The sequence below is a fragment of the Entelurus aequoreus genome, linkage group LG21, assembly GCF_033978785.1.
Source record: "Entelurus aequoreus isolate RoL-2023_Sb linkage group LG21, RoL_Eaeq_v1.1, whole genome shotgun sequence".
Taxonomy (NCBI): Eukaryota; Metazoa; Chordata; class Actinopteri; order Syngnathiformes; family Syngnathidae; genus Entelurus; species Entelurus aequoreus.
The window spans coordinates 16197886-16211419 of record NC_084751.1 but is presented as its reverse complement, the minus strand read 5'-3'; the positions used below and the strand labels follow the sequence as shown (position 1 = coordinate 16211419).

At 39.6% G+C, this 13534-nt stretch overlaps 1 protein-coding gene across 1 annotated transcript in view; it reads right to left on the bottom strand.

Moving 5' to 3' along the window:
- lg21h18orf54 (linkage group 21 C18orf54 homolog) overlaps window positions 1-13534 on the bottom strand; it is an 89908-nt gene that overhangs the window by 64401 nt on the left and 11973 nt on the right. The window contains exons 4-5 of the mRNA XM_062031061.1: window positions 9640-9807; window positions 9410-9521 (exon numbers count right to left, since the gene is read on the bottom strand). Of these exons, the coding sequence (XP_061887045.1) occupies window positions 9410-9521; window positions 9640-9807 (280 nt within the window). The remainder of the gene's footprint in view (window positions 1-9409; window positions 9522-9639; window positions 9808-13534) is intronic.

Sequence of the window (13534 nt, the reverse complement as noted above, 5' to 3'; positions counted from 1 at the left end):
TAACAACAAAGGGAAAGGCTAACCAAAGAGCGTGGAGTGTCCGGGTAATAAGCCATTTAAACTAGAACTAGCCGGTGCCAGGCTGGATAATCCCTGCACACATAGCAATTCTCTTAGAATAAAACACAACTCACATAATGTTTTTTCTTTTGTGACCGTGTCAGAGGCAGACATGCAATCTACTGAGGTGGCTAACTATGATGCGTTCAGTTTATCGCAGCACCAAGCAATCAATCTGAAAATTCCCGTCGTATCAATTCCTAGATATGGTCGGAACTATTTAAAGTGCACTACGCATAATAAACGTAACATTATTAATATTGCTACTTCGGATAATTTCAACAAACAATCCTCAAAACAGCCCACTACCTATAATATGGGCTTTTTAAACATAAGATCATTATCTTCCAAAACGTTATTAGTTAATGAGGTCATTAGAGACAACAAACTTGACGTTGTTGGTCTCGCCCAGACCTGGCTCAAACCAGACGATTTTTTTGCGCTAAATGAGGCATCTCCTCCTAACTATACCAATGCACATGTTGCCCGTCCTCTTAAAAGGGGAGGGGGTGTCGCACTAATATACAATGAAAACTATAATTTTACACCTAACCTAAATAATAAATATAACTTGTTTGAGGTGCTCACTTTGAGGTTTGTCACACCGTTGCCTCTCCACCTGGCTGTTATCTACCGCCCCCCTGGGCCCTATTCGGACTTCATCAGTGAATTCTCAGAGTTTGTTGCTGATCTAGTGACGCACACCGACAATATAATCATAATGGGGGACTTTAATATCCATATGAATACCCCTTCGGACCCTCCATGCGTGGCGCTCCAGACTATAATTGATAGCTGTGGTCTTACACAAATAATAAATGAACCCACGCATCGCAACGGTAATACGATAGATCTAGTGCTTGTCAGGGGTGTCACCACCTCTAAAGTTACGATACTCCCGTACACTAAAGTAATGTCCGATCATTACCTTATAAAATTCGAAGTTCTGACTCATTGTCAACAAACTAATAATAATAATAATAACTACTATAGCAGCCGCAACATTAATGCTGCCACAACGACGACTCTTACTGACCTACTGCCTTCGGTAATGGCACCATTCCCAAATTATGTGGGCTCTATTGATAACCTCACTAACAACTTTAACGACACCCTGCGCGACACCATTGATAGTGTAGCACCACTAAAGCTAAAAAGGGCCCCTAAAAGGCGTACCCCATGGTTTACAGAAGAAACTAAAGCCCAGAAATGATCATGTAGAAAGCTGGAACGCAAATGGCGTGCGACTAAACTTGAGGTTTTCCATCAAGCATATGCGGTCCTCTCCAAGGTTTCTCATAGTCATTCACATTGACGTCCCACTGGGGTGAGTTTTCCTTGCCCGTATGTGGGCTCTGTACCGAGGATGTCGTTGTGGCTTGTACAGCCCTTTGAGACACTTGTGATTTAGGGCTATATAAATAAACATTGATTGATTGATTGATTGATTATTCCTTCTTCAAATATTCTTGGTGTTAACTGGGTCAGCCTTCATTCTTTCTATTCTTTCAACCTTTCTTTTCCACTTTTTTAATTTAGTCTTGGCATGTTGGTGTTTTGATTCTTTCTTGCTGAACTCTTAAATTACAGATAGAAAGCAGCATTACATTAAAAACATGCTTACTTGGTTTAAATTGATTATGTAAACAATGATTCTTGAAAATAATTACTTATTTTAAGACTTTGTGAACACAACAATGTGACCTCAGAGTATGTTGAGGTAATGTGCGGTGTTCCACAGGGTTCGGTTCTTTGCCCTGCACTCTGCAGCATGTATATGCTGCCGCTAGGTGACATCATATGCAAATACGGTGTTAGCGTTCACTGTTATGCTGATGACACTCAACTTTACATGCTCCTAAAGCTGACTTACCCGCCAGATTGTAATCACCTGGAGCGATGTCTAAATAAAATAAACAATGGATGTCCCGCAAATTGTTGCATCTTGACGCCAAGAAAACGGAAATGTTTATTATCGGTCTTGCTAGACACCGGCACTTATTCAATAATACCACATTTGACAACAAAACAATTACACAAAGCGACTCTGTAAAGAATCTGGGTATTATTTTCGACCAAACGCTCTCGTTTGAGCCACACATTAAGAGTGTTACTAAAACAGTCTTCTTTCATCTCCGTAATATTGCTCAAATTTGTCCCATTTTGTCCACCACCGACGATGAGATCATTATTCACGCGTTCGTTACGTCTCGTCTCGATTACTATAACATATTATTTTTAGGTCTACCTATGTCTAGCATTAAAAGATTACAGTTTGTACAAAATGCAGCTGCTAGACTTTTGACAAGGACAAGAAGGTTTGATCATATTACGCCTATACTGGCTCACCTGCACTTGCTTCTTGTGCACTTAAGATGCGACTAAGGTTTTACTACTTACGTATAAAATACTAAACGGTCTTGCTCCATCCTATCTAGCTGATTGTATTGTACCATATGTCCCGGCCAGAAATCTCCGTTCTAAGAACTCCGGCTTATTAGTGATTCCCAGAGCCCAAAAAAAGTCTGCAGACTTTAGAGCGTTTTCTATTCGGGCTCCAGTACTCTGGAATAACCTACCGGTTAGAGATGCTACCTCGGTAGAACCATTGAAGTCCCATCTTAAAGGCCTACTGAAACCCACTACTACCGACCACGCAGTCTGATAGTTTATATATCAATGATGAAATCTTAACATTGCAACACATGCCAATACGGCCGGGTTAAGTTATAAAGTGCAATTTTTAATTTCCCGCGAAATATCCGGCTGAAAACGTCTCGGTATGATGACGTTTGCGCGTGACGTCACGGGTTGAAGCAGACATTTTGGAATAGCACGGTGGCCACATAATTCCACAGTATTCTGGACATCTGTGTTGGTGAATCTTTTGCAATTTGTTTAATGGACAATGAAGATATCAAAGAAGAAAGCTGTAGGTGGGATCGGTGTATTAGCGGCTGGCTACAGCAACACACCAAGGAGGACTTTGAGTTGGATAGCAGACGCGCTAGCCGCCGACCGCACCGATGATCGGGTGAAGTCCTTCGTCGCGCCGTCGATCGCTGGAACGCAGGTGAGCACGGGTGGTGATGAGCAGATGAGGGCTGGCGTAGGTGGAGAGCTAATGTTTTTAGCATAGCTCTGTCGAGGTCCCGTAGCTAAGTTAGCTTCAATGGCGTCGTTATCAACAGCATTGCTAGGCTTCGCCAGGCTGGACAGCATTAACCGTGTGGTTACAGGTCCAGGGTTTGGTTTGGTGTCTCCTGATAGTAGAAGTAATAATAGAATTGTTGATCTTCTGTCTATCCTTCCAGTCAGGGGCTTATTTTTTCTGTTTCTATCCGCAGTTAAGCACAATGCTATCACGTTAGCTCCGAAGTTAAAGTGCTTCACCGATGTATTGTCGTGGAGATAAAAGTCACTGTGAAAGTCCATTTCGCATTCTCGACTGTCATTTTCAAGAGGATATAGTATCTGAGGTGGTTTAAAATACAAATCCGTGATCCACAATAGAAAAAGGAGAAAGTGTGGAATCCAATGAGCCCGTACCTAAGTTACGGTCAGAGCGAAAAAAGATACACCCTGGCGTCCTGCACTGCACTCTAATCCTTCACTGTCACTTTCCTCATCCACAAATCTTTCATCCTCGCTCGAATTAATGGGGTAATCGTCGCTTTCTCGGTCCGAACCGCTCTCGCTGCTGGTGTAAACCATGTGCAGATGTGAGGAGCTCTTCAACCTGTGACGTCACGCTACTTCCGGTACAGGCAAGGCTTTTTTTATCAGCGACCAAAAGTTGTGAACTTTATCGTCGATGTTCTCTACTAAATCCTTTCAGCAAAAATATGGCAATATCGCGAAATGATCAAGTATGACACATAGAATGGATCTGCTATCCCCGTTTAAATAAGAAAATCTCATTTCAGTAGGCCTTTAAAACTCATTTGTATACTTAAAGGCCTACTGAAATGATTTTTTTTTATTTAAACGGGAATAGCAGATCCATTCTATGTGTCATACTTGATCATTTCGCGATATTGCCATATTTTTGCTGAAAGGATTTAGTAGAGAAAATCGACGATAAAGTTCGCAACTTTTGCTCGCTGATAAAAAAAAAGCCTTGCCTGTACCGGAAGTAGCGTGACGTCACAGGAGCTAGGATTCCTCACAATTCCCCGTTGTTTACAATGGAGCGAGAGAGATTCGGACCGAGAAAGTGATGATTACCCCATTAATTTGAGCGAGGATGAAAGATTCGTAGATGAGGAACGTTACAGTGAATGACTTGAGAGGCAGCGATGGACGTATCTTTTTTCGCTCTGACCGTAACTTAGGTACAAGCTGGCTCATTGGATTCCACACTCTCCTTTTTCTATTGTAGATCACAGATTTGTATTTTAAACCACCTCGGATACTATATCCTCTTGAAAATGAGAGTCGAGAACGCGAAATGGACATTCAGTGCCTTTTATCTCCACGACAATACATCGGCGAAATGCTTTAGCTACGAGCTAACGTGATAGCATCTTGCTTTAACTGCATATAGAAACAAAAGAAATAAACCCCTGACTGGAAGTATAGATAGAAAATCAACAATAATATTAAACCGTGGACATGTAAATACACGGTTAATGCTTTCCAGGCTGGCGAAGGTTAACAATGCTGTGCTAACGACGCCATTGAAGCTAACTTAGCAACCAGACTGCACAGAGCTATGCTAAAAACATTAGCTCTCCACCTACGCCAGCCAGCCCTCATTTGCTCATCAACACCCGTGCTCACCTGCGTTCCAGCGATCGGCAGAAGGACGAAGGACTTCACCCGATGCGTTTGGCGGCCCGGAGACGTAGGAAGTCAAGGTGAAGTCGGCGGCTAGCGCTCCAACAAAGTCCTCCTGGTTGTGTTGCTGTAGTCCGCTGCTAATACACTGATCCCACCTACAACTGTCTTCTTTGCAGCCTTCATTGTTCATTAAAAAAATTGCAAAAGATGTCCAGAATACTGTGGAATTATGAAATGAAAACAGAGCTTTTTGTATAGGATTCCACGGGGTACCATAACTTCCGTTACTCGGACTTCGTCACGCGCGTACGTCATCATACCGCGATGTTTCAGCCGGATATTTCCCGGGAATTTTAAAATGTCGCTTTATAAGTTAACCCGGCCGTATTGGCATGTGTTGCAATGTTAAGATTTCATCATTGATATACAAACTATCAGACTGCGTGGTCGGTAGTAGTGGCTTTCAGTAGGCCTTTAAGCCGTTTTTTAGACCAGTTAATCTGCCGTCTCTCTTTCTGCGCCCCCCTCTCCTGCGTAGACAGGTTATCGGGTGACCTCGGATCAGTCTTCACGGAGGATTCGCTAACTGTACCGAGTCGGGCCTGGGGTGAACCACTCCCTTGTGCATCAGTTGGTAAGGTCTCTGTGCTGCTGACTTGTCTCCATTCAGGAGCATCCCCTGCTGGTCTCCCAATGGACTGGACTTTCACATTATGAAGTCGGGACCAGGGGTGGACCAATTCTTATCCATCAGTCGGTGACGTCTCGGCGCCCAGACTTGTCTACATGCAAGAGGATCCCCTTGCTGACATCTATATGGACTGGACTCTCACGTTATTAACCGTACCCACTGAGCATCCATTGCACCGGGTGGAAGAGAAGGGGTGTCCCCACATCTGCGGTCCCTCCCAAGGTTTCTCATTGTTACCATTGGGTTGAGTTTTTTGTTGCCCAGATGTGGGATCAGATCCAAGGATGTCGTTGTGGCTTGTGAAGCCCTTTGAGGCATTTGTGATTAAGGGCTATATAAATAAAATTTGATTGATTGATTTATAGATTGATCGGCATCATTTTCACTTTTCCAGAACATTTTCCAAAGCAATCATACTTTTCTCCGTGCATAATCTTTTTTATGTATTTTTGTCATCTCCGTTCCTCTTCCTGTAGTTTCTGTCATAGACTGTGAAAACTGGTAGATGATAACTGATGTTGGTTATCAGCAGACCACTTGTAGTATTATTATCAATTAACCTCAAGTCATAGCAGACCACCACATTTTTTTAGCTGTGATAGCTGGACTTTAACTGCAATCCAGAGCCTTGTTACTACAAAAGCAAAGCCTGTACTTCCTGTGATTGGATCTTTTGATCTGTCCGTGAATATTGGAGTAAACTGTATTATGTATTGAAACGGTCTTCCATCACTGCTGCACTTCCACTCAGCCTTTGACATTTTGCTATGGCCATATATCCACTTTTGCTATGGCCATAAATCCATCAAAACCGCAGGGAACAACCATGGAGGAACAACTGTTGAAAATTGGTAAAGACAACTTTTTTGTGTTAAGCTCATGTCTCCTGCTATTTTCCTGCATGCTCTTCCATGCACAATAGTTATATTTAGCACCCTCACTGATAGCACAGTAACATCACCCTTCTTGTTGAATGCTGCATTTCAGAGTGACCTCTGAGACTCACCCAGTACTGCATAATCAATTGCTTATTTCTCATCTGCAATGGCATTTCCCCCATTTCTACCTGTAGTGCAGAAAGAGGAGTTGTCCTTAGAGCTCCACAACACAGTCTCAGTGCTTGTGTCGGAACTGTTTCCAATTTCTTTAACACACTTTTTGCTGCTGACCCATATTCAATACATCCATAATATAAAATCGCCCTTACTATAATTGTATAAAACATTTTGATAGCTGCTATGCAGGCACCCCACTCTACTGCAGCCAAACATCTCATCACACTCAATTTTGTTTTACGCCTGGAAACAATGCTGGTAACATACGTTTCATGTTAGCTTGGCATCCATCCCCATTCCCAAAATCTTAAATTAATTTACTCGTTCTATTACTTGGCCATACAATGTAACGGGAGCAAGGATTCTTAATTTTCCGCAAAAACATTATTGTTTTTGTCTTCCCAACTAAAAATTTTAAACCCCACCGGTAAGACCATTCTTGCACCACACTTACTGCCTCTTGAATTTAATTTGTGATGTGACAAACATTTCTACTACGTTTCCATAAAGCTCCACCATCTTCATATAATGACCGCCCAAAACTGCCTCAACACACTCAAAGATATCATTAGTCATAAAAGAAAAAAAGGTTGGGCTAATCACTAGGGCTGTGAATCTTTGGGTGTCCCACGATTCGATTCAATATCGATTCTTGGGGTCACGATTCGATTCAAAACGATTTTTTTTTCAATTCACCATGATTCTCGATTCAAAAACGATTTTTTTCTGATTCAAAACGATTCTCTATTCATTCAATACATAGGATTTCAGCAGGATCTACCCCAGTCTGCTGACGTGCAAGCAGAGTAGCAGATTTTTGTAAAAAGCTTTTATAATTGTAAAGGACAATGTTTTATCAACTGATTGCAATTATGTAAACTTGTTTTAACTATTAAAATAACCAAAAATATGACTTATTTTATCTTTGTGAAAATATTGGACACAGTGTGTTGTCAAGCTTATGAGATGCGATGCAAGTGTAAGCCACTGTGACACTATTGTTCTTTTTTATTTTTATAAATGTCTAATGATAATGTCAATGAGGGATTTTTAATCACTGCTATGTTGAAATTGTAACTAATATGAGAATCGATTATGAATCGCACAACGTGAGAATCGCGATTCAAATTCGAATCGATTTTTTACCACACCCCTACTAATCACATTCCCTGGACAAGTACCATTTTCCACTTAGTATATTCTTGACAGCTCAGATCCAACTTTTAACCTATATACAACAATTTAGTAAAAAAAAATAAAAAAATATAACCCATCTCCAAGTTTGACCCAAGATACCCATCAACCCTAACTTAATTAAGAGTCCCTTCTTCTGGACCATGTCGTAAGCCTTCTGTACATTAAAAAAAAGTGCCAACACTGACTCTTTATTAGCCTGAGCTTTCTTTATATCAGGTTCCAAACATGTTATCTCTTCCTCTCTTTAACCCACTCTCTCCAAAATAATCGGTAATCATCCTAGCCGTCGAATCGCTGTAAACTTTAATATTTGTCCAGATCCTTTGAAAAAAATTACTCTTGTTTCTGGATCTCTATTCAAATTAATATTTTGATGATTTTGAAGTTGGCGCTCCAAGTTTCCTGATTTTCGCCTGATTCCATAAGTCACATGCTTTCTTGGCGATGTCATTGCGCTTATTCATGTAAACATTTGTACCCTTTAGCTTCTAACACTGTTTCAGCTGTGATATTTTAGATAACCAGAGAGGTGTTGTTGTTTCTTCCATTCATTGGAATGCATGTGTCGATGGTGTTAATATTGACATCAATTTCCTTTAATTGCAGAAAATGTACCACTTTTGTTCTACTGAGGCTACATTCATTTAATCTGGTTGTCCTCTATTATCCACAGCAGTGGCATAAGATCTAGCAATAATACGCAGCCCTATGATGATTATATCATTCATTTGTTTTATCTTGATCCATATCAATTATGATATATATTGAAGACATGTTGGATTGAACTGAATTGTTGTTGTCAAAGTAGTCATTCTCTTGGTTGTGTCTTTTATGCACACGCTCAGGCTCCCTGAGCCAAATCTACTTTTGGTCACCAAGAGTTTATCGCTGTTGATTTGGTGGCAGGCCTGACCGTGGTAAAAAATGTCTGCAAAGTGAGAATTCCATCTATCCATTTTCTACCGCTTGTCCCTTACGGGGTCGCGGGGGGTGCTGAAGCCTATCCCAGCTGCACACGGGCGGAAGGCAGGGTACACCCTGGACAAGTCGCCACCTCATCGCACGGCCAACACAAATTGACAGACAACATTCACACTCACATTCACACACCAGGGCCAATTTAGTGTTGCCAATCAACCTATCCCCAGGTGCATGTCTTTGGAGGTGAGAGGAAGCCGGAGTACCCGGAGGGAACCCACGCAGTCACGGGGAGAACCTGCAAACTCCACACAGAAAGATCCCGAGCCCAGGATTGAACCCAGGACCTTTGTATTGTGAGGCACACGTACTAACCCCTGTGCCATTATTAATTAAAAATGTTTAAAAAAATTTAAATACGTTTTAACATGAAGAAAGCTATTTACACATGAAATAACACCTACAAAGTCAAGCTGCAAAATTCAAAGCACAATGTGGCAAGGGACAACTGTGTTACAATACTTTCTAAGCTGTACCAAAATGGGGCCAAAATCAAAATCTTATTTAGGGCCACTAAAAGCCACAAAAAAGTAGAGGTGTGTTGAGATTCCCGCTTTCTATCCCTCAATTGATGTGTAACGTGTGGGAGAATAGCAATTTACTGATAATGTAAAATACATGTAGCAAAAAGTACTGGAGTTTGAACCTGCAGCTCCTGCAATTTCTGCTTGAGCGTAGGTAGAACATGTCATCTCCTGCTGGGCTTCCTGGTCTGGATGGGATGTGTGTGTTTGAAGGCACAGATTGAGACAGGACACCTGAACCAGACAAAAAAACACATCACTAAAATAGACAATTACAAATGTGCCGAGCTAAGCATTCAGAGTTCTGAAAACGCTGGTTAATTGTTGGTGTGTAGGCGATGCATTTACACACCTTGGATGAAAGCGGTCGTGTGAGTGACAGGCATGGAACCATCACGGGGGACAGACAGCAGCTCGTCTGTTGTCATTGAAAGTCGGTCATGGTTGTCACGGTGACGGAGGGAACTGACAGGTAGGGTCAGGAAATCCACGTCTTTACTAGTTAAACGCTCCCTGTGAACTACAAGTAGAATTAGAAGAAAACAAATATTAAAAGAAATAATACTTTAACTGTGGGTAAAATAAGTATTTGATAAAATTCCGATTTAGTAAGATACAAAGATATGAACAGTAGGCCTACATCATGTTTATGGTAGGTTTAACGTAAAAGACAGACACCAGTAAGCTAGTCGCCCCAGGATTTAGCTAGCTTTTTTTGTGATTGTAGCAGCCTAAAATGCCCGAATTTGCTGCAGCTTTTTTAAAAAGTTGTAATGCTTTAAGGGCTTGTTTTCAATTGTATTGAATTATTGTGATTTATTGAGTTTTTTATCGATGTTTTAAGTATTTTTGTAACCTTAGCACAAGATTTTTAAAAAAAATTGGAAAACCAATACCGAATTAAAATTGTACTTCTTTTATGCCAGAGACTTAAAAGTAGACATTGTACTTTTCTATTTAAATATAATTAATAATGGTAATAATTAATTATAATTATAGAAAGAAACCACCATTTTAGATGTTAAGTTGGAGCCAGTGAGAGATTATCATCACACTTCAACATCTTTGTGTAAATGGTGCTTCTTTACTAAGTCTGCATTACAAATGAGAATCTGTTCCTCATTGACTTGCCCTAAATAAATAAAAAAATGTAAACTAGGAAGCGAGAACACCAGTTTGTTGCTTAATGTTTTTAGACTGCATTACCCAAAAGCATTAGCGCTGACAACAGGAACTCAACAAACATACATTTTGTTTAGACACTTGTAGGGTTGCACGGTATACCAATACTAATAAAGTACCACGGTACTAATGAATTAAAAAAGGAACTTTACTGCCTTTAAAAAAATACCAGTACTTTTTTTGTCATGGACATGCATTGGCCCTGCGGTGAGGTGTCGACTTGCCCAGGGTGTACCTTGCCTTCCGCCCGAGTGAAGCTGTGATAGGCTAGAGCCCCCCGGCGAACCCGAAAGGGACAAGCGGTATAAAAAGGATGGAGGGATGATGGCCCGTCGTGATGACATTGCTGGTCATATGAGCCGAGACCAATGTGAGTCAACACACACAAAGTACTCCCAAGCGCAAACAGTACAGTTCAGTTCAGTTCCGTTCAGTTTCAGTTCATTTCGAACATGATTACGATACAATGTAATGCATCACAAATTTCCAGTTGTTTTTTTACAGCATGTCCGAAAAGGAGTAGGAAGAAGCTGAGTTTATTTAATCCTACTCCTTTTCATACCATAGCAATTGTATCCCATGTCCTTGTTCTCTGTAACAGAAAAGTGAATAAATAAGTAATAAATAAATAATATACCATAGTAAGTAAACAAATATGAAATACATAAATAATCTTTATTTATTGTTCTTTGTACTTTGTGAACACTTGTTGTTTGAACAGTCTCTTAAACTGAATCATATTGGTGCTTTGTTTGATTACTTTGGTTAATCCATTCCATAATTCAATTCCACATACAGATATGCTAAAGGTTTTAAGTGTTGTACGAGCATACAAACGTTTTAAATTAGATTTTCCTCTAAGGTTATATTTCTCCTCTTTTGTTGAAAAGAATTGTTGTACATTCTTGGGTAGCAGGCTATAGTTTGCTTTGTACACAGTTTTAGCTGTATACAAATGTAGCAAATCGTTGAATTTCAATATTTGTGATAAAAAAAAAAGGCTTTGTATGTTCTCTATATCCAACATTATGTATAAGTCTAATTGATCTTTTTTGTAACACCGTTATAACGTGAATGAACCGCACATTTGTAGTTGTTTCCCCATAGTTCTACACAATAACTCAGATATGGTAACACTAGCAAAAAGTAAAGAATATGAAGTGATTTACATATTTTGCTTAATTCATTACTGACATGTTTCTTGCCACTTTATGTTGCATATTTTTTACATGAGGTTTCCAATTCATTTTATCATCTATTTTACACCCAAAAATGTGTTTTCTTTTACCCTTTCAATATCTACTCCGTCTATTTGTATTTGCCTTTGCTTTCTACTTTTACCAAATAGCATTATTTTAGTTTTACTGAGATTCAAAGATAGTCTGTTTTTGTCAAACCATCTTTTTAATTTGTTCATTTCTTCTGTAATTATTTGTATTAGATTTTGTGTGTTCTCTTTTGAACAAAACACAGTTGTATCATCTGCAAATAATACTAACTTTAAGTTATTTGTAACTTTACAAATGTTGTTTGTAATAAGATTGACTAATTTTGGTCCAAGTATTGATCCCTGAGGTACCCCATACAATATGTTCAGCTCTGTAGAAGTGTGTTCGCCTATCTTCACGTATTGCTTCCTGTTGGTTAGGTAGCTTCTAACCTAGTTCAAGACTAACCCTCTTGATTCCATACATTTCTAATTTGTTTATTAAGATGCTATGATTATCCATCCATCCATCCATTTTCTACCGCTTGTTGCTTTCAGGGTCGCGGGGGGTGCTGGAGCCTATCTCAGCTGCATTCGGGCGGAAGGGGTACACCCTGGATTAATTGTGTCAAATGCTTTTGTTAAAACTATAAACACTGCAGCAGCACATTTTGCTATCTATTGCATTGGTGATTTCTTCTGTTATTTCAATTAATGCCATTGATGTTGAGATGTTGGCTCTGTATCCGTATTGGTTGTCTTTGAGTGTTTCGTTTTTATTTATGAATTTGTCTATTCTGTTGTTAAACAGTTTTTTAATAATTTTAGAAAATTGTGGAAGTAGAGAAACCGGTTTGTAGTTTGTAAACTGGTGTTTGTCACCAGTCTTATAAATTGGTCCGACTTTTGCTATTTTAATTTTATCTGGGAATTTTCCTGTTTGAAATGATAAGATGCTGATGTATGTTAAAGGCTTTGAAAAAAGGAATCATTGTATTTCTTTTTTATCGTTTCCATATCAATTTCAGTTGAGGTCTTGGATTTACCTTTTTTCACAATATTGATTATTTCCTCTTTTGTCACTCCTTCGAGGAACATACAGTTGTGGTTTCTATCTATGGTGTCATTCAAGTCCTCAACTGACTCAGGATCTGGAATATTTTCCTCCAGATTTGGTCCAATGTTAACCAATTACATATTGAAGCTTTCAACTACTTTGTTCATATTGTCATTTTTCACATTTCCTTCTAAAAAGTATTTAGGATAGTCCTTTTTAGCACCATTTTTAATAATGCTTTAATAATGTTGCTCTCATATTGTTTTTGTTCTGCTCCAATAATTGACTGTAATATTATTTTCTACATCTTCGTAGTATGCCAGTTAGCTTGGTCTTTTAACTTTTGTACTTGTTTTCTGCTTTTGTAGATCTTTGTGTTATAAATGTTCTATATAATGTATTCTTCTTTTTGCAAGCATTTTTCAGTCCTTTTGTCATCTATGGATGATTATTTTTCTTGTGTGGAGACAGAAGAGAGAGAATGGATGTGTTTGGCTTAAAACCTGCTGGTAAAGGTAAGCTTATAAGCACCAAAGTGGTGCTTAAAAACATAGCTAGCTAGCGCCTAACTTCCCTCGACAGTGATTTAGTTACTTCTAAATCACTAATCCTCGCCTCAAAAAACTATGTTTCTTAAAAGTATCATCCCTGGAGGACAAGGAATGGCTAAACATGCTACACTTCATGCCACAGGATAGGGGTGTCTAAACTACGGCCCAGAGGCCAAGTGCGGCTCGCCAGAGTCTTCAGTGCGGCCCACGAGACAACAAAAGTTTAAAGGCCTACTGAAACCCACTACTA